General features: G+C 38.5%; 2 protein-coding genes and 1 long non-coding RNA gene across 4 annotated transcripts in view; 1 reads left to right on the top strand and 2 right to left on the bottom strand.

The window, feature by feature from the left end:
- side-II (sidestep II) overlaps positions 1-24385 on the bottom strand; it is a 667447-nt gene that overhangs the window by 253806 nt on the left and 389256 nt on the right. The gene's annotated exons all lie outside the window — the stretch shown is intronic.
- The window catches only part of LOC138402698 (uncharacterized), a 461836-nt gene that overhangs the window by 169408 nt on the left and 268043 nt on the right, over positions 1-24385 (top strand). The window lies entirely within an intron of this gene.
- Positions 725-7583, bottom strand: LOC138402585 (uncharacterized). Its single transcript, XM_069499760.1, has 2 exons — positions 6891-7583; positions 725-6663 (listed from the first exon to the last, which is right to left on the bottom strand). The coding sequence occupies exon 2, from the start codon at positions 6364-6366 to the stop codon at positions 1156-1158; it is 5211 nt and encodes a 1736-aa protein (XP_069355861.1). The 5' UTR covers positions 6367-6663; positions 6891-7583; the 3' UTR covers positions 725-1155.

Genomic DNA, 24385 nt, shown 5'->3' with positions numbered 1-24385 from the left:
CCTGACTATTCATAAGCACTTGTAAAAGTTTACATGAATAAAACATATTCTATTCTGTTCGAAGCCGAAATCTCTATCCTGAAAATTTCAGGTTTTTAGCGTCATCCAGATCGAAGCTATGACTGCTCGAAAATACGACGAAACGCTTCAAGAAAAGGTACGTAGTGCCCCGTCCTTTAGTTTGGCTCGTCTTGGCGGGGGCACTGCCGTGCCCCCTGATCTAAAGGTCGATGTACAGTATTCCCTGTCAGCTAAGCTGTACACTTTTTGACTGCCCGGGTATAAGTCGATATCCGGCTATTATTTGCTATATCGCTTTCACGGCGCCATTTTTCATCGGATTATCGATAAAAATTGCATCCAGCTTTAACTTTTTGTAACATCGATAACAGTTTATTGATTTTTTATCAAAGAACATTAATTTTAAGCTTTGAAAAAATACAGATATATTTTTAAAGCTGAGAATGTTTCTTTTCCTTTCACAGCTTTTAGAATTTCATTTATTATTCAAAGAAAATCTCGACTCTGTGTTTGGGAAAAAGGTTTGTTCAAATATTGAATTTTATTTCATTTATTACGTAGAAATTTTGTAATCAAAGAGTTCTTCTGATATTTTTAACTTAATTTTTTTGCAACCGTAACCTTTAATCTTAAATTGATATTCTTCAAACATTACATATCATTATTGAGTAAGTAAGTTGAGATAGCCTAGTAGTTAGTGTTAAATATTGGGAAAGGCACCAGGGATAATTAAATAAGACAACAGGATTACGTACTTTGTCCGGCGCTGCACTTATGGATGCACTAGGGTTTTAGATTTCTTCTGTAGTTGCCGTCACACACTCACGACACTTGCTGGCCAGCGGATAGTTTTATTCGGATTTTATTGTTCACATTTTTGTCCAAAACTTAAACCTTTTCGGAGCAGCGTGGGCTCGCGTTCGAGTGTTTTTCGCCATCTTGGATTTTTTCTTCGGTTGCGTTCCATTCCACGCGGCTCGTAATTTGGAGGGAATTTTGAGTGGGAAAGGAGATAGATTAAATAAAATAAATGATATATTAAGAATAAAAACAAAAGAACCTGATTTGTTGTAACAAAAACCAAACATTCTCCCCCCGAGAAAGGCTAAAAGCCTTTATCCCTTAAACATTGTATTAACTTAAAGGAAGCCGACACAGTTTGACAACAGGTCGGACCAAAGAACCAGTGGACGTTAATAATTTTACCACCCTAACTACCCCATCTCTCCCAGGTAGCAGCTCGTTAATTCTAGCAAGCCTCCATTTAAGTGGCGGCAAATTCTCGTCCTTAATTAAGACTAACTCTCCAACGGTAGGAGGGTCAGTCGTGGCAGTCCACTTGTTTCGCATTTGAAGGGTGTGGAGATACTGCTCACTCCACTTAAGCCAAAACCGCTGGGACATTGCCGTAACCAACTGATAGCGGTTTAACCGAGAATCCGGAATATGATGCCAGTCATACTCGGGAACTGCCAAAAGCGACCTGCCGATAATAAAATGAGCCGGAGTCAAAGCTTCTAACTGATCCGGGTCTTGAGATAAAGGGCATAAAGGCCTGGAGTTCAGCACAGCCTCAATTCTGACCACCAAAGTTACAAATTCCTCATGCGTTAAGGTTTGATCTCCCACAACCCTTTTTAGTAAGGTCTTAGCCGACTTAACAGCACTTTCGAAAAGCCCGCCAAAATGCGAAGACGCGGGGGGATTGAACTGCCAAATGACTCCCAATTGGCCAGCTTGATGGGTCAAATTATCTTGCACTTCCTGAGTCCGCAAGAACCGCTGTACCTCATCCAGATGACGGCTGCTTCCAACGTAATTTCCCCCACCGTCTGATCTTATCCGAAAAGGTAAACCACGCCTCGCCGAAAAACGGGAGAAAGCCGCTAAAAATCCTTCCGTTGATAAATCTCCGACCACTTCCAAATGTACTGCTTTTGTAGCAGAGCAGACAAATACGCACAAATACTCTTTTAAGACCTTGGCTTTTCGTAAACGAGAAGATTTAATTGCGAACGGACCCGCAAAATCCGTTTGCACCGTATGAAACAATCCAGTGGCATTTATCCGGTCAGCTGGTAAGTCCGACATAAAAGGCTCGGCTGGCTTGGCTTTAGTCTTAAAACACTTTACACACTTAAACAACTGGCTTCGAATAGCCTGCCGAGCGGAAATGACCCAGAATTGTTTTTGTAGAATTGCCTGAAGGGCAGTTGCTCCCACATGGCAACATCGCTCATGATGATGCACAATTATCAAGGATGTTAGGACATGAGACTTGGGCAAAAGCAACGGATGCTTAGCCTCGAAAGGTAAACTAGATCGTTCAAGTCGGCCTCCCACCCGAAGTAGTCCTGAATCATCAATAAAAGGGTTCAATCTTCTTAGGCCCGTGGAACACATTCGTTTGTTAGAAATCGCTTCAATATCCTTGGAAAAGGCGTCTGCCTGGACTAACCGAACAAGCCGTTCTAAAGCTTGTTTACGTTCTACCACTGTTAGGGGACCCGTGATTCGGCTAGTCGGTTTTTTACAGTTCGACGCAAACCGAATGCAATACGCGGTCACCGCTATTAACGTGGACAAAGAGCTGTACTTGGCCATGAGAGATGTATCCGATACAGCAACCGCCGACACAGTGACGTTACCGCCCCTCCGTAAACCGGGCAATGTGTCAACCGGATCCACCAGATTAACCGGCCAATCACCTTCATCCGACAACAGCCACGGTGGACCCCACCACAGGTCATGAGACCGCAGCTCGTGCCCCTTACAGCCTCGGCTGGCAACATCTGACGGGTTCCCCTCCGAGGGCACGTATCTCCATTTAATATCCAAACCACTGTTGTTGATTTGGGTCACTCGGTTTCCTTCAAACGTTTGAAGCCGATGAGGTGGATATTTCAACCACGAAAGAGCTATCGTGCTATCCGACCAACCAAAAATGTCATGCACGACAACTTTATCGTTAATAGAATCTAAGACGTATGTTAGCAATTTGACTGCTAACGCTGCCGCCGATAGTTCCAACTTAGGTATGGTTAGTTTACTCTTTATAGGAGCGACCTTCGATTTAGCCATCATTAAAAAGATCCGAACCTGACCACTCGTAGTCACAGTACGAATATAAACTGCGGCGCCAAAAGCCTTTTCCGAGGCGTCCGAGAACCCATGTAACGAGCAATGAACGACCTCGTCAGCCAACACAAACCGATTTATTTTAAGATTTTCCATGGCGGGGAGGTGATTAAATATGTGAGTCCATTCCTTGATAATTTCTGGCGTTGGACATTCATCCCAGGTTAATTTCAGCAGCCAAATCTGCTGTAACAACAGTTTCCCTTGTAAAATCACAGGGGTTATCCAACCCATAGGATCAAACATACGAGCGAGGACGGACAAAATGGCTCTTTTTGTCCAAACCACGTCTGGATCCAGATTAGTATGGTAAGTAAAAGTATCCGCAACCGGATTCCATTGAATTCCTAGGATTTTTACATAACCAGGACCGTCCGTGTCAAATAAGTGGGGTTTCTCTCGATGATCTGACGGAATATCCTCCAAGAGGTGTTCGTCGTTTGACATCCATTTGCGCAGTTCAAATCCGCCCAAGAACAGCAGGTGAATTATGTCCTTCTTTAACCGTTGAGCTTCAGGTAAAGTAGGAGCTCCACTTAAAATATCATCCATATACACGGATGTTTGAAGCACGTGAGCTACCTCTGCTAATCCGGAAGAATCCATCTCGCCTTGGTCAGACTCGCCTTTAGGCGTACGTGACTCATCCTCCGCGAGCTGTCGTAGAGTCCTTATAGCTAGATACGGACTGCATTTCATACCATAAGTAACCGTTGTTAAGGCAAACAATTGCAAAGGTAGCTTCGGTGATTCCCGCCAAAATATTAACTGGTACCTTTGATCTTCCCGTTGAATCTCAATCATACGGTACATCATCCTGATGTCCGTAGAAAACGCAATTTTGTGGAGCCGAAACCGACAGATAACCTGCATAACGTCATGCTGTAATTTAGGACCGGCATGAAGGCAATCGTTCAGAGAAACCCCCGTTGATGTAGGACAGCTGGCGTCAAACACCACTCGAATTTTCTCCGATCCCGCTTTAAATATCCCATGATGAGGAATTACATAATGAGATGCTTCAAGATCTCCACTGAAAGGAACCATGTGCCCCAACTGCTGGTACTCCCGCATGAAGTCCACGTATTTGCTGCTTAACCCCGGATTTGCCTGGAGCCGCTTCTCCAAAGTGTGAAACCGTCTACGTGCTTGGTTTTGAGAGTCCCCCAACTCAGGATGATCCGCTAGAAACGGTAGCCGCAGTGCGTATCGTCCTGTTGCATCCCGTTGGTGGGTCTGTTCAAAGTGAACTTCACATGGCTCTTCTTTCGGATTCTTCATCTTGACAGGCACCTCCTCCACCTCCCAAAATTTCTCCAATATAGCATCCGTGTTAGCAAAATAAACTTGTACCGAGGATTTAGATTCCCTATTAACTTGACATGCCCCCTGTAAAATATAACCAAATATGGTATTCATGGCCCATGGCAACCCCTCAGGTCGGATAATCTCTCCACCCAGAAAAATGTCCCCCAGGAGATCCGCCCCAATGAGCATGTCAATTTTGGCGCTTTTAAAAAATTGATCATCAGCCAAATGCAGCCCCGGATAGCAATCCATCAACTGACTGGGTAATGACCAACTAGGCAGATCATCCGCTACCTTATTCAATACCAAAGCGGTTGTCACCAACACTGGGTTATCAACGTGACGTGGGGTAATCCTGACTGTAACACAGCCTTTATACCCGGATAACAGGCTTCCCCCTACCCCCCGTACATCCACAGAACCCGATTTTTGAACCCTCAATCCCAACCGGGATATACATTTTTCCGAAATAAAGGTACTTTGGCTACCGCTATCCAACAAAGCACGGACTTCATGATAATTTCCATATTTGTCCAAGATATGCACCAAAGCTGTAGACAATAAAACCGTGCGCCGAGCACCTATCGCTGCTGAATGCAAAACATTAACCGCATCTGACTTTCCCTCATTCGGTGAACCCAATTTAGAACCCCCCGTACCCGGTGGAGCCGAACCAGAGTCAGTAGAGCCGCTCCCTACAGACCCCTCATCCAAATGAAGCAAAGAATGATGTTTCCGAGAATTACAGGTCCCGCAAGATAATTTGACCTTACATTCATTAATATGATGCCGATGAAAACACCGAAAACACAACCGTTTTTCAATAATAAAGTTTTTCCGTGCTGCTACATTCAGCTTATTAAATTTCTCACAGTGATTTAAATAATGAACCCCGTTACATAGAATACACTGAATCGACTGTTTTTGCGTTTGGTTTCTTGAATAAGCCACGTGCACTTTATGCTGCTGAGTAGAATTTGTTGAGCTGGTACCCCTTGAACTTGAATTAGTAGTCTCTAGAATTTGAACCTCCTTGGTTAAAAAAGTGATTAAATTTTCAAAGGTTGGTAACCCCTGGCCTCCCCCAAATTTATCTTCGAACTGACGCTTAAGCGTAATGTCTAATTTGTTTAAGTTAATATACAACAGCAAATAGGACCATTCTTCCGTCGGGAACTTTAACTTTTGCAGTCCTTTGCTAGTCTCCATCAACACATTTAAAAACGATTTTAAAGAACCTAAATTTTTTGTTGCCGGAGACGCCGACATCATAGTGTGAAGTAATTTATCGGCCTGCAACCTTGGGTTGCCATACCTTGACTTTAAAATATCCAGCACAACCAGATAATTTTCCCCGGTAATTGACAAATGTTGTACCAAACTCTTCGCCTCTCCACTCAGAGCCCCGCACAAATAATAGATTTTTTGTGTGTTAGACAACTGATTATCATTCCCTACCATTGCTAAGAACAAATCCATAAAATACTCATATTCCTCTATCTTACCACTAAAGCTTGGAATTTGCACCTTAGGTAGTAACAGATTCGGTTTATACGATTGATTTGTTGAATCATCGCTTTTACTTGCAGTCGCCCTTGGCAGCTCCGAGTCCTCAAAAAGTTCGGCATATTTCGCCTTAGATGTATAGTAAGAATTACTAATTTCTTTGAACACTAACATGTGTTTTTCCTGATCAAACTCCGGTCCCGATTCCGCTGCCAATTGGACATGCAATTCCTGAAAATCCTCAAATAGTTTTTCCAAATCAGCACATCTAGCTTTAAATAAAAGCTTATTTTCATTTGAAGCCAACACCACCTGAGAGAGAGAGCGTATTGTCTCAAAATTAGAAACGGTCATATCATAACGCACTTTAGTCATTAACTTTTTCCCACCCATGGTTAAAGTTTAATAATTAATTACCTTAATATTTTAAGACTAAAGCAACCCTAATTAACCAATCAAATCACCAATGATTAATTCCAATATTAATAAAACCCAAGACAATTTTCCAAAATTAGCTCAGTGCGGAACCGCCCTTATTTTCAAGAATAGAAAATACCTAATAAGGACAACCACAAATTACCATTATTAGGGAAACATGCGTCCCACACATAAACTACAATTTGCAATACACCTGCACTAATGTGAAGCAACCCTTATTTCCAACGAAATACCTAATAGGTGAAATCGATCCTAAACCTATTAGGGAAAGTGCTCCTACAATAATTCCAAAACCTTGAATAAATCTGGCTAGTGTGGAGCGGCCCTTATTTCCAAAGAAATATCTAATAAGCGAAATTCCGACCAAAGCTTATTAGAGAAAAATGCTTCCAACAACTAAACCAAACTTTTTAATAAACGCGCACTAGTGTGCCGTGACCCTTACTTCCCAAGAAATTCCTAATAAGCCAAAACATAACCCTTAACTTATTAGGGAAAAATTATTCCGAAAAAATAACCAAACCTTTTAATACGCCCGTGTGTAGTATCCCTTAATTCCAATTTGAACAGCTAAATTCCTAGAATCCGCGCTCGCCCCACGCGATGACGCAATCCGATTCCCAAAATAGAAATTTAACCATAAATAGCCCCTACGCCATCTTCGTTTCTATTTTAAAGTAGAAACGAACGAAAGCATGCTTAGCTTTTGTTACACAATTCTAAGTTCTAACAAGAGCGTCACACGGTGCTATTTTAAATGTAGATATATATCGTATTATATACTACAACCATTTAAATAAGGGATTTATTATATACTACACTCGATATAATACACATATATCGTAATAAACATGGCTTGTACAGTGTATTTTCGTGAACTTTACCCCGATTGACCCAAGATATTCCCGTGTGACGATATGCAACCCCATAGGATAACTACCAGTTTTTTATACACCGAAAATTCGATGCATTCGCGAACGAAGGACCAAATGTTAAATATTGGGAAAGGCACCAGGGATAATTAAATAAGACAACAGGATTACGTACTTTGTCCGGCGCTGCACTTATGGATGCACTAGGGTTTTAGATTTCTTCTGTAGTTGCCGTCACACACTCACGACACTTGCTGGCCAGCGGATAGTTTTATTCGGATTTTATTGTTCACATTTTTGTCCAAAACTTAACCTTTTCGGAGCAGCGTGGGCTCGCGTTCGAGTGTTTTTCGCCATCTTGGATTTTTTCTTCGGTTGCGTTCCATTCCACGCGGCTCGTAATTTGGAGGGAATTTTGAGTGGGAAAGGAGATAGATTAAATAAAATAAATGATATATTAAGAATAAAAACAAAAGAACCTGATTTGTTGTAACAAAAACCAAACAGTTAGGACGTCCGCCTTCTAGTCGGAGGTCGGGGGTTCGATCCCGGGATTATGTGCATTTTCGGAGTTATGTGCATTTTAAGAAATTAAATATCACTCGCTTTAATGGTGAAGGAAAACATTGTGAGGAAACCTGCATGCCTAAGAGTTCTCCACAATATTCTCAAAGGTGTGTGAAGTCTACCAATCTGCACATGGCCAGTGTGGTAGACTATGGCCAAACCCCTTCTCACTCTGAGAGGAGACCCGTGCTCTGTAGTTAGCTGGCAATGGGTTGATCATGATGATGATGATTGAGTGAGAATATAATATTATTACGTAAACCTACTGTAACAAACACATTTCTCCTGCGTCAATAGTAACAAACAATCACACAATATGCTTTCCCTCACAGTAATCAGATTCCGCCACATAAAATAAATATGATTTAAATATTTTATAGTAGATACTTGTTATCTTCCTGTTTTTAAGTTAATCAAAAAAATATGACACGATAAATACTATGATTATTTTTGGGACAGTACCTACAATACATAATAATTTTTAAATGACTGCCCAAAACACAAGTGTAATGTTTTTAGGGTTCGTGATGATAAATGCATGTGAGTATTTATTCTATTCTTAGGTCACGCCACCTCTCTTAATGAGCTTAGCTATAAAAGCTGAGCGCGCCCGAGCACTGGGCTCATTTCGCTACTGATTTTTGTGCTGTATTCATCGTGGTCTGGTTTGAATTATGTTTTTCTTTATTACTGACTTTTACTTTTTGTGTCTTTCGTGTTAAATTTTGTTCCAATCATTAAAAGTTTGATAATTTTAAAAGTATTTGGTTTTGTGTTAGTAAATTGTGTTTTTTTAAAATTGAATTTTACTTCTGTACCTAAATCTATTATAACTTCTAAATGCCCTAACCGATTTGGATGTATGTGATACTGTCACAATCCTTACATTAAATATTTAAAACTTTTTAGTTCGTTTTTTGGCAGGGCAGTTTTGATTTTTAATATTTTTAATTACGACTCGTAATCATTTGTTCTATAGAATTATGTTTCTGTTTCTAAATTAATCAAAACGGAAATGTAACATGATAACTATTTTAACTAAATAAAGTGGTTCTAAAACAAGGGAAAATGGAAACAAAAATAGCGTGACATGAAAGCAGCAGATTTTTAACGATACCAAAAATGTTGTAAGCGTATACCCCGCCCGTATCTACCGCACCGCAATCGAGGATCGCGTTTGGTTTGAACCACGCATGGCTGTCCCGATTTGTCACGTACATTTTGCTGATTGTTTTTTATTGATGAATTCGCGCTTGACCACAATATTACCTGCCTGCCTCTAACTGCCACGAAATGTCTCTAAGACAAATAATTTGTCACAAGAAAATCACCAGTTTACTCAATTTAATTTCGATAACATGACAACAACATTTAATTATTAAAATAATAAATACAAGCCGATGCCTGCATTTTCATCGGCGTGGATTTCTTTTGATTCGGTGAGAGTTTCTGCTTACCGGGAATAAAATTCAATCTATGTGCCAAATTTTGTCAAGATCGGTTAAGCCGTGAAAGTTAACAGACAGACGTCAGACACATTATCGTTGTTGTAATAGAAATATCACAGAATAATATAAGCCATCTGAAATATTTAAGGACTAATATTATTTCTATATTAGATTTCAATTTTTAGACCTCGCCAGTTGAACTATTGAGACTTTAAGAAAATTTATCAAGCCAAGAATCAAACCTGGCACTTTTTTGTTTCAACTAGCCACTATGGCAGAAAGGATGTCACCACAAATAAAATCTAGACCGGTTTGATAGCGCGCGGCACGCACCGCTCGCAATTTGTCACGTACATTTTGCTCGTATAAAAGGTTTGGCGGCTCTCTTTGATTGCTTCCCTTTTCGGCAATAAGAATCTCTTTGTATGTTACGATATACAAAATACTATAATAAGATACATTAAAGAAATTCGAATTAGATAGCTTTTTCCATTAGGCTGAGAATATATGTAAAACTTTGTATACCTACTTACTTAACTTATACTTTTCTTTTTATTGGTAATTTGAATTTTTAGGTTAATAAGGACTTAAAATTTACAGTTTACGTAGGTATCAATGAGGCTTAAGTTTCAATGTATCTTTTTTCAGAAGTAAATTGATCTATATTATATTTAGAAGATAATGATGATATTGATTGAGACGGATAAGTCAGGATTACAACATATTAGATTAACCGAGCCTAGATGGGCGCACTAACATTATTCTCGCACACTCCGAGAGATATCACAGACTACCCTCAACTATACCTATAGCAATTAGCAACCCTCACTAATTACGAGACATGATACCAACGTCTACTATGAGACTAGACAACCCTAACTAGGTCCCCACCTAGACCGGCTCCTCCATCCCCATACCGGTCCCAGACCAACCAGCTAACCTAGCACACCACCTCCTAGTACTATAACCTTTAACAATAGAAACCACACAGGTAACAACAACAATAACAATAACACAGTACGACACACATAGTGTCTACTGAGAAGTACCCTCGGCAAGAGCCACACGAATAATGAATCGTGACACACTGCGCATCAGCTTTTATATGCTCACAATGACGGTGGGGACGATTGCGTTATTTTAATTAGCAATCTTTTTACAATTATTATCGACGGCTGTGCCGTCATATATATATTAAAAAAAAAAACAAATAGATATAGCGAGAAAACGAGCAGGCAGTCATCTGATGTTAAGTGATTACCGCCGCCCATGAACCTTTACAGCACCAGAGGAGCCACCGATGCGTTGCCGGCCTTTTAGGAATTTGTTGGTCCGCCTCTTGAATAACCCCATGTTATAATCTAGTGGGAACACCGCCGATGGGAGTCGTTTCCACAGTTTGCACGTGCGTGGAAAGAAGGGGCTGGATATTCTGTTTATTCTCATCAATAGCTCAAACCGCTAAGTCTAAACTAAAAAACTGAATTTGTTCATATAGGTTCTATAAAATTTTACTTGGAAAAACCACGCTGATCATGTTTGCTAAAAATTCGTTAACCCTGTGGGATGATATGCTAACTCACTGATGATCAACACTAAATGATAGCCACTCAGGTCAATTGATATTTATTTTTGATTCACTGAAGGTTTTGTACGAAATAGTATTTTTAATATCACACAGTGAAGCAGCAATGTAGAACCAACCAGTGTCAAATGGGCTCGGTGGCTATCATTAAGTTTTGAACACTGAGCTAGCTAGTCAGTCCGCATCTCCTTTAGAGGTGTCAAATACAGGTTCATGTGTGTATCACAATATTATCACGTGTTACAGACGAATATTTAATAATTATTTACGTTACATTATTTTGTTACAAAAAAAAAAATTGCTTGAACCGTGAGGCGCAGGCAAAAAAATGGGTACAAGCGATTTTCGACCTTATTGACATACGTCAGAAAACAGCATTTTAGCAATCTATGAACTATACTGAGCAAGAATATGACAAAAAACAACTTTCTCATAACCGTCAATAAGGTCGAGATTTGCTTGCACCGATTTCACCGTGAGGCGCAAGCAGATAAATGGGTGCAAGCGATTTCCGACCTTATTGACATAGGGAACAACATTTTAACAATCTATGAATGATACCTACTGAACAAGAATATGACAAAAAACAACTTTCTCATAACCGTCAATAAGGTCGAGAACTAGGGTATAGCTTGTATTTAACTCGATTGATTTAAATTTTAAATTTTACTCTTAATAGGTACCCAATCCACCTTCGCGACAGGTCGAAATGGCAATCGGGGAGGGAACGCCCCGCACACCCGCACGGCCCCTGTGCTGACCCAGTGCGGGCGAGCGAGGGTGACGTGCGGGTATGCGGGGTGTCACCCCCGCCTCATACCCCGATTGGCATCTCAACCTGTCGCGGACTACAGTACCTACCTATGTATGTAAAAATAAAAACAAGTAGAACGATAAAGCAATGTCAAGTAGGTACCTACAATACAATAGGTAGGTAAGTTTACCTAGTTACCTATAAAAAAATCTTTTTAGTAGGTAACTACTATATTTATTATCATACATTTCTACATATTTATTATCATACGAATTATAAAATGATGATGATGATTTCTAAAAAGAACAATACCACTAAACGTACCTAACCTATTACCTATAATACTTATAATGTATGATAATACCTACACTTTGAAAAACATTTTCTCATACGATTTATAAAATGACGCAAGTATTTCCAAAAAGAACAAATCTACTATAATAGGTATTATTAACGCGCGACACAAATCTATCACAACACAAAAATGTACCTAATCTACATTATTTTGCCTAATCTACTTACATTACAATTATTCGCATTAAAAATTTATCGACACTCAAGTTCACAAATAAATAAAACTGCATTCAAAATGTATTACGAAAAAACAAAATGATAAAAATACTAGCCGCATACTCGTATCATCACAGTCAACATGTAACAGGCCAATACGAAAATTCGATGTAATAATTATTCACCGTCGAGTCGCGACGATATTTGTAACAGTTGTACCTAATATTTATTCTAATATCGTCGCTCGGTCGCGCCGCGCGCGGCGTATCAAAGATCGAACGCCTGAGTTATTTATTAGGAAGGATTTTCTCAAATTTTCACTACTTAGTAGTTAGTACGTACTGTATTTTGTATTCAATTTTGTTTTAATCTAAAAACGAATATCTTGAATACATTTATATATTTAATAAATTTATTAGGTACATTATTTTTTGACACCTCTAATCTCCTTCCACCGGCACGCTGCCATTGGATTCCGCTGCATTAACCATCCATCCATCCATCCATCAGCCTGTTTGCATCCACTGCTGAGCATTGGCCTTTCCAAGAGTGCGCCGCCAAACACGATATTCGACCTTACTCATCCATCCGCACCCCACCACCTTCTACAGGTCGTCGGTCCACCGGGCTGGAGGTCGTCCCACACTGCGCTTACCGGTACGCGGTCTCCACTCCAGAACACGGCTGCCCCATCGGCCGTCAGTTCTGCGACAGACATGAACTTCACATTGTCACTTCAGCTCGCTAACTCTTTGAGCTATGTCGGTCACTATTGTTCTTCTGCGAATTTCCTCGTTCCGGATTTTATCCCTGAGAGTGGTTCCGCTGCATACCACTATGTAATTAATGTATAGGGATCACAACCCTCAGTAATGAGAAATACAAAACAGACAGAGAGAGGCTCATCTGTCAAAATGAGCAGGCTTGAAAAGAATTTGTGAGCACATTTCCCGCCATGCCCTATATGTAGGTCATCAAATGAGATTGCTTCGACGTGTCACGCAGAGGTTGTTATGAATTTGTCACGTACATTCTGCTCATACAAAAGATTTGCCACTTGCCTTAGATTGCTTCCTTTTCTATATTTTATTCCTTTTCGTTTAGTCTTGTTTGTAAACATGGACGTAAATAAATACCACACAACATGATAAGCGAGCCCTTGACTACAGTATCATTTACCTATTATGATGCTCAGTCATAATTTCAAACCATAACATTATAGTCACATTTCAAAATATCTTTTTAAAAAGTAACCTAATGGACTCTGACACAAAAATCCTAAATATAGAATCGGACGTGTTGAAACATTGCGGTTGGACTCGTAACACCAGACAGCGGAGTACAAAATCGGTTTATGTCCGAATTTTAATCGCACATCGGATCGCGTTACACGGATTTAGCGCAACAAAGCGATGAAACCGCAGTCACTGCCCATCTCAGCAGCAACATAATGGCGGACAGTAGTTTGAACTTGTTTGAAACTGTTTACACCATGAATAATAAGATTATAATATAATTGAAATCAGTACCCTTATTATAAATGCGAAAGTGTGTTTGTTTGTTGGTTTGTCCTTCAATCACGTCACGACGGATCGACGTGGTTTTTTGAATGGGTATAGTTTAAGACCTGGAGAGTGACGTAGGCTACTTTTTATCCCGGAAGATCAAAGAGTTCCCACGGGATTTTTAAAAACCTAAATTCACGCGACGAAGTCGCGGGCATCAGCTAAGTAGTGCAAAATAATTTGAACATCATACTAATAAACTAAACCTACGTAAATTAAGTATATTAGCAATATTATAAACGATAATTTTATTTATTAGTTTGTCCTTCAATCACGTACCAACGGAGTAACAGGTTTATCGAATTTTTTGAATACCTAAATAGAAATTAATCTATATATATATATATATATATATATATATATATATAAGGAAAAAGTGACTGACTGACTGACTGATCTATTAACGCACAGCTTAAACTACTGATCGGATCGAGCTGGGCATTCAGATAGCTATTATGACGTAGGGATCCGCTAAGAAAGGATTTTTGAAAATTCAAACCCTAAGGGGGTGAAATAGGGGTTTGAAATTTGTGTAGTCCACGCGGACGAAGTCGCGAGCATAAGCTAGTTCAAATATATTTTTCAATAAATTATCTTAAATCTACATAAACGAAGTCGCGGGCACGTCTCTAGAAAGCTGAAATGTCATTCTAAGGGCCGATGTATTTCTGTCGCGTACTGTATAATAATGTTAACCTACCTAAATAATTACACTTACTAATTAACCTACTTAAATATCCCTGAGCTGCAGGAGAAGAGATTTTAATTTTAAAACTAACATTTTCCAGCTTATTCGCATTGACAGATTTAATAAAACATTTCGCTCGTTCGTTCATTTGAGACAATTTACGGCGCAAATCGCTTAAGCGGTTTTGCGTATAGTACGCGAGTCAGCAGTTTAGTTTCGCGGATCGTTGTTATGTTAGCAATAGAGCGGACGTCCTCGAGGCGTGAACTCGCCCACTGCCACAAAGAAAAAGGAGAATAAATTCGCTTATTCGGGGCGTTTTATTCGCATGCAAATTATTATTATTGTGCCAGCCTCGGTATTAACGGGGTTTTATTGAGGGACCCTTTTCCCTTTTCCCGTCGAAGGGTTTTTGCCGCGTCTAGGAATCTATCAGTTGTCGCCTTATAATCATTTGATATTCGCCAAGATTTACTTGTCAGAGTGGATTTATTTCATCGCCTCATGGGACCTTTTTTCATATCTTTTAAATAAATCTTCTTTCTTTCTATTGAAGTTTTTATTACACTGAATTCGAATAGGAAGGTTTTTTCCATAAAAAGAATAGTACGTTACCGGGAAGGAAAAATTACACATAAAATTTTCTAAACCGCCACAGCCGGGTATTTTTATTATCAGCACTTTACAAAATTATTTAAACTTATTAGAACTATCACATATCTTCTAAATATATAAAAGGAAAAGGTGACTGACTGACTGACTGATCTATTAATGCACAGCTCAAACTACTGGATAGATCAGGCTGAAATTTGGCATGCAGATAGCCAGATTATGACATAGGTATCCGCTAAGAAAGGATTTTTGAAAATCCAACCCCTAAGGGGTGAAATAGGGGTTTGAAATTTGTGCAGTCCACGCGGACAAAGTCGCGACTATAACCTAGTATATAATATAAGCTTGGAGAAGGCAGTCTTTGTCTCAACAGCCCTTTGCTCTCAAGAAGGTAGGTATACCAGGCGAGCGCTAGCAAGTGCGATATTTTAATTACCCCCTTTGTCGACGTCGCAAAGCGCTTCGTTTCTTCACGTGACGTCATATTTCCAAGGCAGTGCTCCCAACAAAGTGTAATTTGTCACTGCACGTCTGTATAACGCCTTATACTTATTGTAACTAGCTCATGCCCGCAACTTCGTCCGCGGGGACTGTACAATTCTCAAACCCTTATTTCACCGCGTTAAGGCGTTGAATTTTCAAAAATCCTTTATTGGATGTCTACGTCATAATAGCTATCTGAATGACAAAAAATGTGCTGGTCGATTCCGTAAAACCTGTATCTAATATTGCTCTACTGAGATTATTAAAAATGTTAAATAATTTTACAGTCAGTTTTTCTGTAATTTTTACGTTAAATTGTTTAAATTCATTTTATGATGTTTTTTTTAGATTTAAGTTTATTAATAGTTTATTTGTTAACCATAATAAAATTTCAAGTTAATTAAAATTTTACAGTCTCAATCAAATCTATGAAATATTATTAGAAATAAATTGAACTTTTTGCTCGAGCTCCTTTTTAGGGTTCCTTTACAATGTAGACCACGTTATAAGAAAACCTACAATGTATGCTGAAATATCAAAATAAATTTATCCAACTATACCTATTTATATAAATTAATTATAGATGCATTTGGAATCAGCAGAGTATGATTAAGTAATAATAATTAATTTATTCGTTTTGTTTAAAGCGATCCAGGATTAGCACGTTGCCGAACGACGCGATGAATTGACAGCAGATTCTGAATAATAATGCCCGGGATAAACTGTAGTTACAAAACGTCATGCACCGTTACGCTAATGAAATTCATTCAAACTCCGACCGACGCGGTGCAAAGGAAAAGAGATTGAGTTTAAATTTTTTTTACCATTACAAGTTAGTCAGTGACTGCAATGTCGTCATCGTCATCATAATCAACCCATAGCCGGCTCACTACAGAGCACGGGTCTCCTCTCAGTATGAGAATGGTTTGGCCATAGTCCACCACGCTGGCGAAGTGCGATTGGTGGACTTCACACACCTTTGAAAACATTATGGAGAACTCTCAGGCATGCAGGTTTCCTCACGATGTTTTCCTTCACCGTTAAAGCGAGTGATATTTAATTTCTTAAAGCGCACCCATCTAATTCAGAAAATGCAGCACGGCTATTGCCGGTAGGGCATTAACTAGCCCCAGCAGTAGCCTTTTTACCAAACTAGACCAGATCTACTATTATAAAATTGAACAAGTTTATCTGTTTAGCTAAGTACAAATCACTACCACAATTTAAAAAACACTATTGACAAATTTACTGGTTGGTACGACTTTGATAAAAACAAGCTCACTAGAACTCCAGATATACTTCGACACGAGTTATTCCATGAGGAGAATTTTATATTCAAAAGGCAATATTTAATATTATAAAATTTTGGTCCCTGCGGCAAACTAAAAAAATATTTGCGCAATATTTTTATGGTTTGCACCACACAGGAAAGCATGCAAATCGCTCGGATGTGCGATCATAAACACGACTGCGATTCGGGACGTGTGCTAATTATGTGTGCACCGGATTTAGAGCTCGCGCGGCGCCGAGCACTGATTATTGCACTTCTGTGTCGTTTGTTTATTGTGAAACTACCCTCATGTCGACTCTGTGGGATGATTAAAATTGGAATTTTGAACGAATCTAATTTGATACTGCTAGGATACAGAACTCTCTTCCAGCATCAGTTTTTTGGGTAGATGAGCATATTTCAAAAAAATTCAAAATTCAAATAATTTATTCAAAATAGGTAATAAATTACTCTTTTTGATGGGCACCATATTGAAATAGGCTGTAGTATAGACTAATTATCTTCTAGACAAGCGGGCTCCATCTTCTGTCAACACTAAAAAAAACTAAGCACTAGCCAGCAGGTTTGATTGCAGCCAACTAGTCTATATATTTAAAAAATATTATATAATAGAGAATATTTAATTTTACCTACAAAAGTCGAATATTTTATTTTACGTAAAAATTAAAAAAAAATTAAAACACGCCAATAAACTTGAAAACTTTAAAAATGTGCAATACAGCCACAAAATTGATTTTTAGTCATAAAATTATGGGCAGTCGTGTAATAATTTCATTTGTAAGTGTTGCACACTATATCAACTATAAAAGAGGGCACAGTTTGACATATTATTTGAATTTTCGACACAAAGCAACCTATACATACTTCGATTTTTTAAAGATCTAAGTACTTATATCTTTTTCGACATAAAAAGCGATCCGTGAAACTAAACTGCTGACTCGCGTACTATACGCAAAACCGCTTAAGCGATTTGCGGCGTAAATTGTCTCAAATGAACGAACGAGCGAAACGTTTTATTAAATCTGTCAATGCGAATAAGCTTACTTGAAAATGTTAGCTTTAAAATTAAATTCTCTTTCCCTGACGCTAAAAGAAATTATTAAATTAGGTAAATTATTTTTCCTAGATGGCAGCGTCGCGCTATAGTTTCTTTATCGGAATTGTTAATTATTGAGTTTATCAAAGTCAAAGTCAAATGATTTATTCAAAATAGGTAATAAATTACTCTTATTGATTGTCTGGTATAGTGTTAGATTTGTAAGATAATATAGTGGTGATAATTATAACGCAAACTTAAAACTAAAGCTACGAGGGTTCCAAACGCGCCCAGGTCTGAGAAGAGCCCACAACAAACTCAGCCGGGTATTCTTTTTATTATCACCACTTTACAAATTTATTGAAACTTATTAGAACTATCACAAAGTCGTTAAGCAACTCATTCCCAAGCTTGCTTATCATTTAAATAATCCTTTACATTGTAATAGGATTTTTCAATTAGTTTACGTTTTATGAAAACTTTGAACTTGTTGAGAGACATCTCCAATATGTCTTCTGGAAGCTTATTATAGAAACGTATGGAATTACGAGCAAATGAATTGCTAACTTTACTGAGCCTAGAGGCGGGAATTACAAGTTTATTTTTATTTCTAGTATTTATATTATGACAGTCACTTTTTTTTTTAAATTTATTTATGTTTTTATGTACGTACAGTAAATTTTCAAAAATATATTGATTATGCACTGTCATAATTTTAACTTCCCTAAATTTAGTTCTCAGCGACTCTCGTGGCCCCATACTGTATATGGCTCGAACAGCCCTTTTCTGCAGCACAAAAATAGAATTAATATCAGCAGCATTACCCCATAATAATATACCATATGACATAATGCTGTGAAAGTAACTAAAATATACTAGTCTCGCAGTTTCTATGTCTGTCAACTGGCGAATCTTTTTTACCGCATATGCGGCAGAACTAAGTCTGTTCGATAAGTTATTTATATGAGAGCCCCATTGAAGTTTTGCATCTAACGTTATTCCAAGAAAAATAGCGGTATCCACTAAATCTAATTCCTCATTATTAAGTTGCACAGTGGTTTTCACCTGCTTAACATTTGGTAAAGTGAATTTAATACACTTTGTCTTTTTCCCGTTGAGAAGCAGGTTATTAGCTTCGAACCACTGTACTAACTTGGTGAGAGAATTGTTTACTTCATCAAAAGTTGTTAAGTATCGATTGATTTTAAATAAAAGTGATGTATCATCAGCAAACAAGACTATCCCGTAATTGTCCTTAGCGAGGTAAGGAAGGTCATTGATGTAAATAAGGAACAGAAAAGGTCCTAAGATGGAACCTTGTGGCACCCCCATTTTTACAACGGATCCGGGAGATCGCTTTCCATTCACGTCTACCCTTTGTATTCTATCATTTAGGTAAGAACTCATCAATTCCAATGCTGCACCCCTAATTCCATAATGGTGCAATTTCGCGACCAATGTTTCATGATCAACGCAGTCGAAAGCCTTGGATAAATCACATAAAACGCCAAGCGCATCACGTGATTCCTCCCAGGCTTCAAATATATTTAGTATTAACTCAACACCAGCATCGGTTGTTGAGCGACCCCGTGTAAAACCAAACTGTTTGGTGTGAAATAAATCATTAATGTTGAAAAAATTAAGCAGTTGAGTTAAAATTATTTTTTCAAAGATTTTACTAAAAGTGGGTAGTACAGATATCGGTCTGAAGTTAGTGGGGTCACTAGTACTACCTGATTTAAATAATGGAATTATTTTACTATGTTTCATTAAGTCTGGAAACTCACCACAGTCAACACAATTATTGAATATTAATGCTAACTCGGGTGCAACAATATCAATTAATGATTTCACAACGTTAACGGAAATGCCCCACAGATCATTTGTTTTCTTATTATTAATTAATTTAAAAGCTTTGATAACGTCAGAGCAACTAACGTGACTGAATTCAAACATTTTATTACATTCAGGCACGTTATCCTCCAATAGTGAGAGAGCGGCGGCTGCTGAAGAGTTCAATGATTTTGTAGTAGAAACAGGAATATCTGTAAAGAAGGTCTCGAAAACGGTTGCAACCTCGGGGTCTGACGTAATCAACTTGTCATGATATTTTAGTTCAAAATTACAAGTTTTATGTGTCACTCTTCCTGTTTCTTCGTTAACTATTTTCCAGGTAGTTTTTACTACATTGGAGCTGTTTTTAATTTTTGCCTGGATATATTTTGACTTGGCTGCAATGCAATCTCTCTTAAACTTTTTGGAAAACAGTTGAACGTACTGCTTGAATTCGTCACCAGTATCATATTGTCGCTCCGCATACAATTCATATAGTTTTTGTCTACTTTTATGTAGTTCTACTGTTGCCCATTCACTAAAAACTTTTGCATCAGTAGTCAAGACCGATTTACTGGTGAATATTGAGTTAAATATAGTATTGAATATATTAAAAAATGTATTATACATTTCATCAGGACTAAACCCATTTGACAAAAATGGAAGGTGTTTTATAAGGCTTAGTCTCATATTCTCAATTCGGTCAGACGTTACTGGTACAAAGGTTATTCTACGTTTAGAATTTTTTTTCTTCAAATTTTCAAACTGGATCAACTGTCCACAATGATCCGAATCCAATTTGCTAATTATGGTTTTAGTAATTGGATTTATATTTGTAAAAATATTGTCTATACATGTGGCGCTAGTTACAGTTATTCTTGTAGGCTCCATAAACATGTTGGATAGGTTGTAGGATTTGAAAAGATTTAATAATTTGCCATTTAAAGGGCTACTTTCCAAAATATTTACATTAAAGTCTCCGCACACAATCAGCTTTTTATTTGATTTTGAGATTTTGAATAAGACTTCATCCATTACCTTTTCAAAAAGATCAAAGTTAGACAAGGGTGGTCTATATACAGACACAACAATGAATTGCTCAAGTTCAACTGAGGATAGTTCTATTGTTCGCTCAACAGACAGGCTCTCTATGTCATTTCGATTCTTGAATTTTAATTGTTTGCTAAGCAAAATTAACGAGCCGCCATGAATCGCATTGGTTCTGGTGAACGAACTACCAACCTGGTGATTACCAAAATTGAATGTATACTCATGATTTTTTAACCAATGCTCAGTTATACATAAAATATCAATATTGAAATTATTCAAAAAAAGTTCTATTTCCAGATCTTTCCCTCTGATACATTGAATATTTTGGTGCACCAGATTGATAACATTAGATTTTTTGCAACAACTTGCAATTTCTAATTCTTTGCCGGTGAAGCTCTGTATACTTTGATGTACATTTTTCATGTGACAGGGCTCCTCCGTTGTCTTACTGTCTAGTTTAAACAAGCAATAGGGTTCCTAATAGTACTTACACTATTGCTCGAGTCAATAATAGAAAAATTAGTACTAGAAGTACTCGAGTCAATATTATAAATATTTGTACTAGAAGTACTTGAGTCAATATTATAAATATTTGTACTAGAAGTATCCAAGGCAAAAGGAACTTCGTAAGGTTTTTAGTTTATAATTCCACTATTTAGGATCTCTTTTTCTGCGCCGTATTTCTCATTGCTGAGGATTGTGACCACTATCCATTCATCACGTCATGATATTAGAAGCTGTTCTCTTGGACTGGTAATGTAATGGGCTCTCAGAGCTTTCTGAATTCGACCCGACGACGGAGAGTGCAGGTACAGGATTTTGGTGCTTAGGTTTATAACGATTTTTGTAATAAGTACGATGTTAGAGATGATAACCGGAATTGAATCGAGACACGGATAGAAGAGTGGCGAGTAGAGAGAGAGATAGAGAGTAGAGAGTTGAATCGGGACACGGATATAAGAGTAGGAATAGGCCAAATTCAGATATTCAAAGTCGGTCACCCATCGAGCTACCGACTTGGATTAACGTGCTTATAGCGAAATTTTACAGAAGGAAAAAAAATTGTTTGAAAGCTGTTTAACTTTACTGTAATTGTAACATTTAGATCAAAATCACGAACTTTAGACTCAACTTGCAAACAGCGAAATGGCCTCAAACTGATGCTAAGTTTGAGGCCATTTTGCTTGGAAATGAGTTTTTAAAAATTATTATAGGAAAACGCTTGATTAAAATCACACCTGATGGAAAGTGATGATGTGGCCTAAGATGGGACGCGTTTACCTAGAAGATGCTTATTCACTCTTGTTTTAAAGATACCAAGATAACAAAAAATCCGGATTAAAAATCTGGTTTGGTTCCCATTGTTTTGTTTGGCAACTCTTCAAATTATAATAGTCGAAAGCTGCGGCTCAATTTTGTGCGTAACTAATAACAGCGTGACGAAACAATTTCAATTTTGTCTCAACATTGACAAACTTGTCTCATAATTCACGCGCTCGTTTGTCTCTCACCATGTCGCGCGAGGCTCCATCGACATTCAGCACACCACTTTCAATTTTCGAGCCTTGCCTTTGCCCGCTCAACTTTGGAATATTAAGCTACGGCCACACCAACGCGTCATGAACGTAGGATGCGAGAGCGTCCGCGACGCGAATTTATACGTGCACAACGACAAGACAAAGGATTGTGACCACTATCCATTCATCACGTCATGATATTAGAAGCTGAAATTATTATAGGAAAACGCTTGATTAAAATCACACCTGATGGAAAGTGATGATGTGGCCTAAGATGGGACGCGTTTACCTAGAAGATGCTTATTCACTCTTGTTTTAAAGATACCAAGATAACAAAAAATCCGGATTAAACATCTGGTTTGGTTCCCATTGTTTTGTTTGGCAACTCTTCAAATTATAATAGTCGAAAGCTGCGGCTTAATTTTGTGCGTAACTAATAACAGCGTGACGAAACAATTTCAATTTTGTCTCAACATTGACAAACTTGTCTCATAAGCGTCGCGTCACGCGCTCGTTTGTCTCTCACCATCTCGCGCGAGGCTCGATCGACATTCAGCACACCACTTTCAATTTTCACTATGTTTCAGCCTTTATGCCTTTGCCCGCTCATTTTTGGAATATTAAGATACGGCCACATCTACGCGTCATGAACATAGGAGATTATATATTCTGTGGCGGGAGCGTCAACGACGCGAATTTATACACACGTACACAATTACACATCGACACGACTATAATGCGAATCGGGAACCTCATTTTTTAAGGCGGAAACCATTTTTTAGCACATATTTAGGACGTTTTGCTTGGAAATTTGATCAATTTTGTATTCAGCTAGCCAAAAATATCCAAATGAGAAGTAGCCCAAACTCAGCTGGGTAGCAATATTAGCATTATTATCATGTTAAATAGTCCGTACTTTTCCATTTCCGTCAGCTACGAGAGATTAATGTTGCATCTCGCGTGTAATAACAAGTGGAATCACTTGTTATCGTGAGGGTGTGACGACAGGGAGATTGGACACCAACTATAACTCATTGCGTAGATTACGTGCGACGGTTCTTATGAAAATGCATTATTTGGTTTGTGACATTCCTTGCGGAATTCCTTTTTTTTCAGAATATACAAGTTAGCCCTTGAATGTAATCTCAACTGGTGGTAAGTGATGATGCAGTCTAAGATGGAAGCGGGCTAATCTGGAAGGGTTATGGCAGTTTTTGTTAAACCCATGCCCCTTTGGTTTCCGGAACGCTAAGACGCTTGGCGGCACGGCTTTGCCGGAAGCGTGGTAACTACCCACAGTCGAAGTCTCCCACCAGACCACACCAGAAATTTAAAAATTAATAAATCCCGAACCAGGCATCGAACTGGGGACCTCTCACTAATGAGACCACAGTGCTAGTTACTGCCCCAAGGAGGTCGTTAAATAATAAGAAATAATAAGAAACTACCAAGCTTAATTTGCTATAATCTACCAAAACAGACGATCGACACAGTATAAGGAGACGTACCATCTTTACTCTGTGCAATTGGTACGTGTAGCATGCGATATGCTACACCGCACGCCCTCCTACTACTGAAGAAGCAGGCAAAGCAAGCAATACGCACCACTACCACACAAATTTTCCATAACACACTGAACGCACATTTCACTCCAACCCAAAAGTTAGAGGTGTGCCCGGGATCGAACCTCCGACCTCACGAATAGGAGGCGGACGTTTTAACCACTAGGCTATCACCCGTCTATTAACGTCAGTTATCCTATAGTCTATGTAAGGTCTATGTAATCTATTGTCTATTGTTTTATGTCTCTCTTCTTGTCATGAACTAAGTAGAGATTAATAATAATCACCTAATAGTCAGTTGTTCCCTTTTACTAATTCAGTTAAAACGAGTTGTTAAGTTAGAGCCGGGCAGACATTTGGCAAGTGGCGGCCTAGTTTGGCGTCTCGTGGCCGCGGGTGTTTGGTCGAGGCTTTGTTTAAGTGCACTTGTTTGTTTAGGATCACTCGGAATCATTGTGTTTCGATCGAGCCTGTAACGTATACGTTTAGATTGCTAGTTACTTTACAACAAAAGTGAGAATGTTTGTACTAACTTAAGGGTCTATTGGATGATAGGTTTTAGGAACTATACCCATTGAACTTTCGTATCATTACGCATAGT

This window comes from Maniola hyperantus, chromosome 1 (assembly GCF_902806685.2).
Source record: "Maniola hyperantus chromosome 1, iAphHyp1.2, whole genome shotgun sequence".
NCBI lineage: Eukaryota > Metazoa > Arthropoda > Insecta > Lepidoptera > Nymphalidae > Maniola > Maniola hyperantus.
This window is presented reverse-complemented; position numbering and strand designations above follow the sequence as displayed.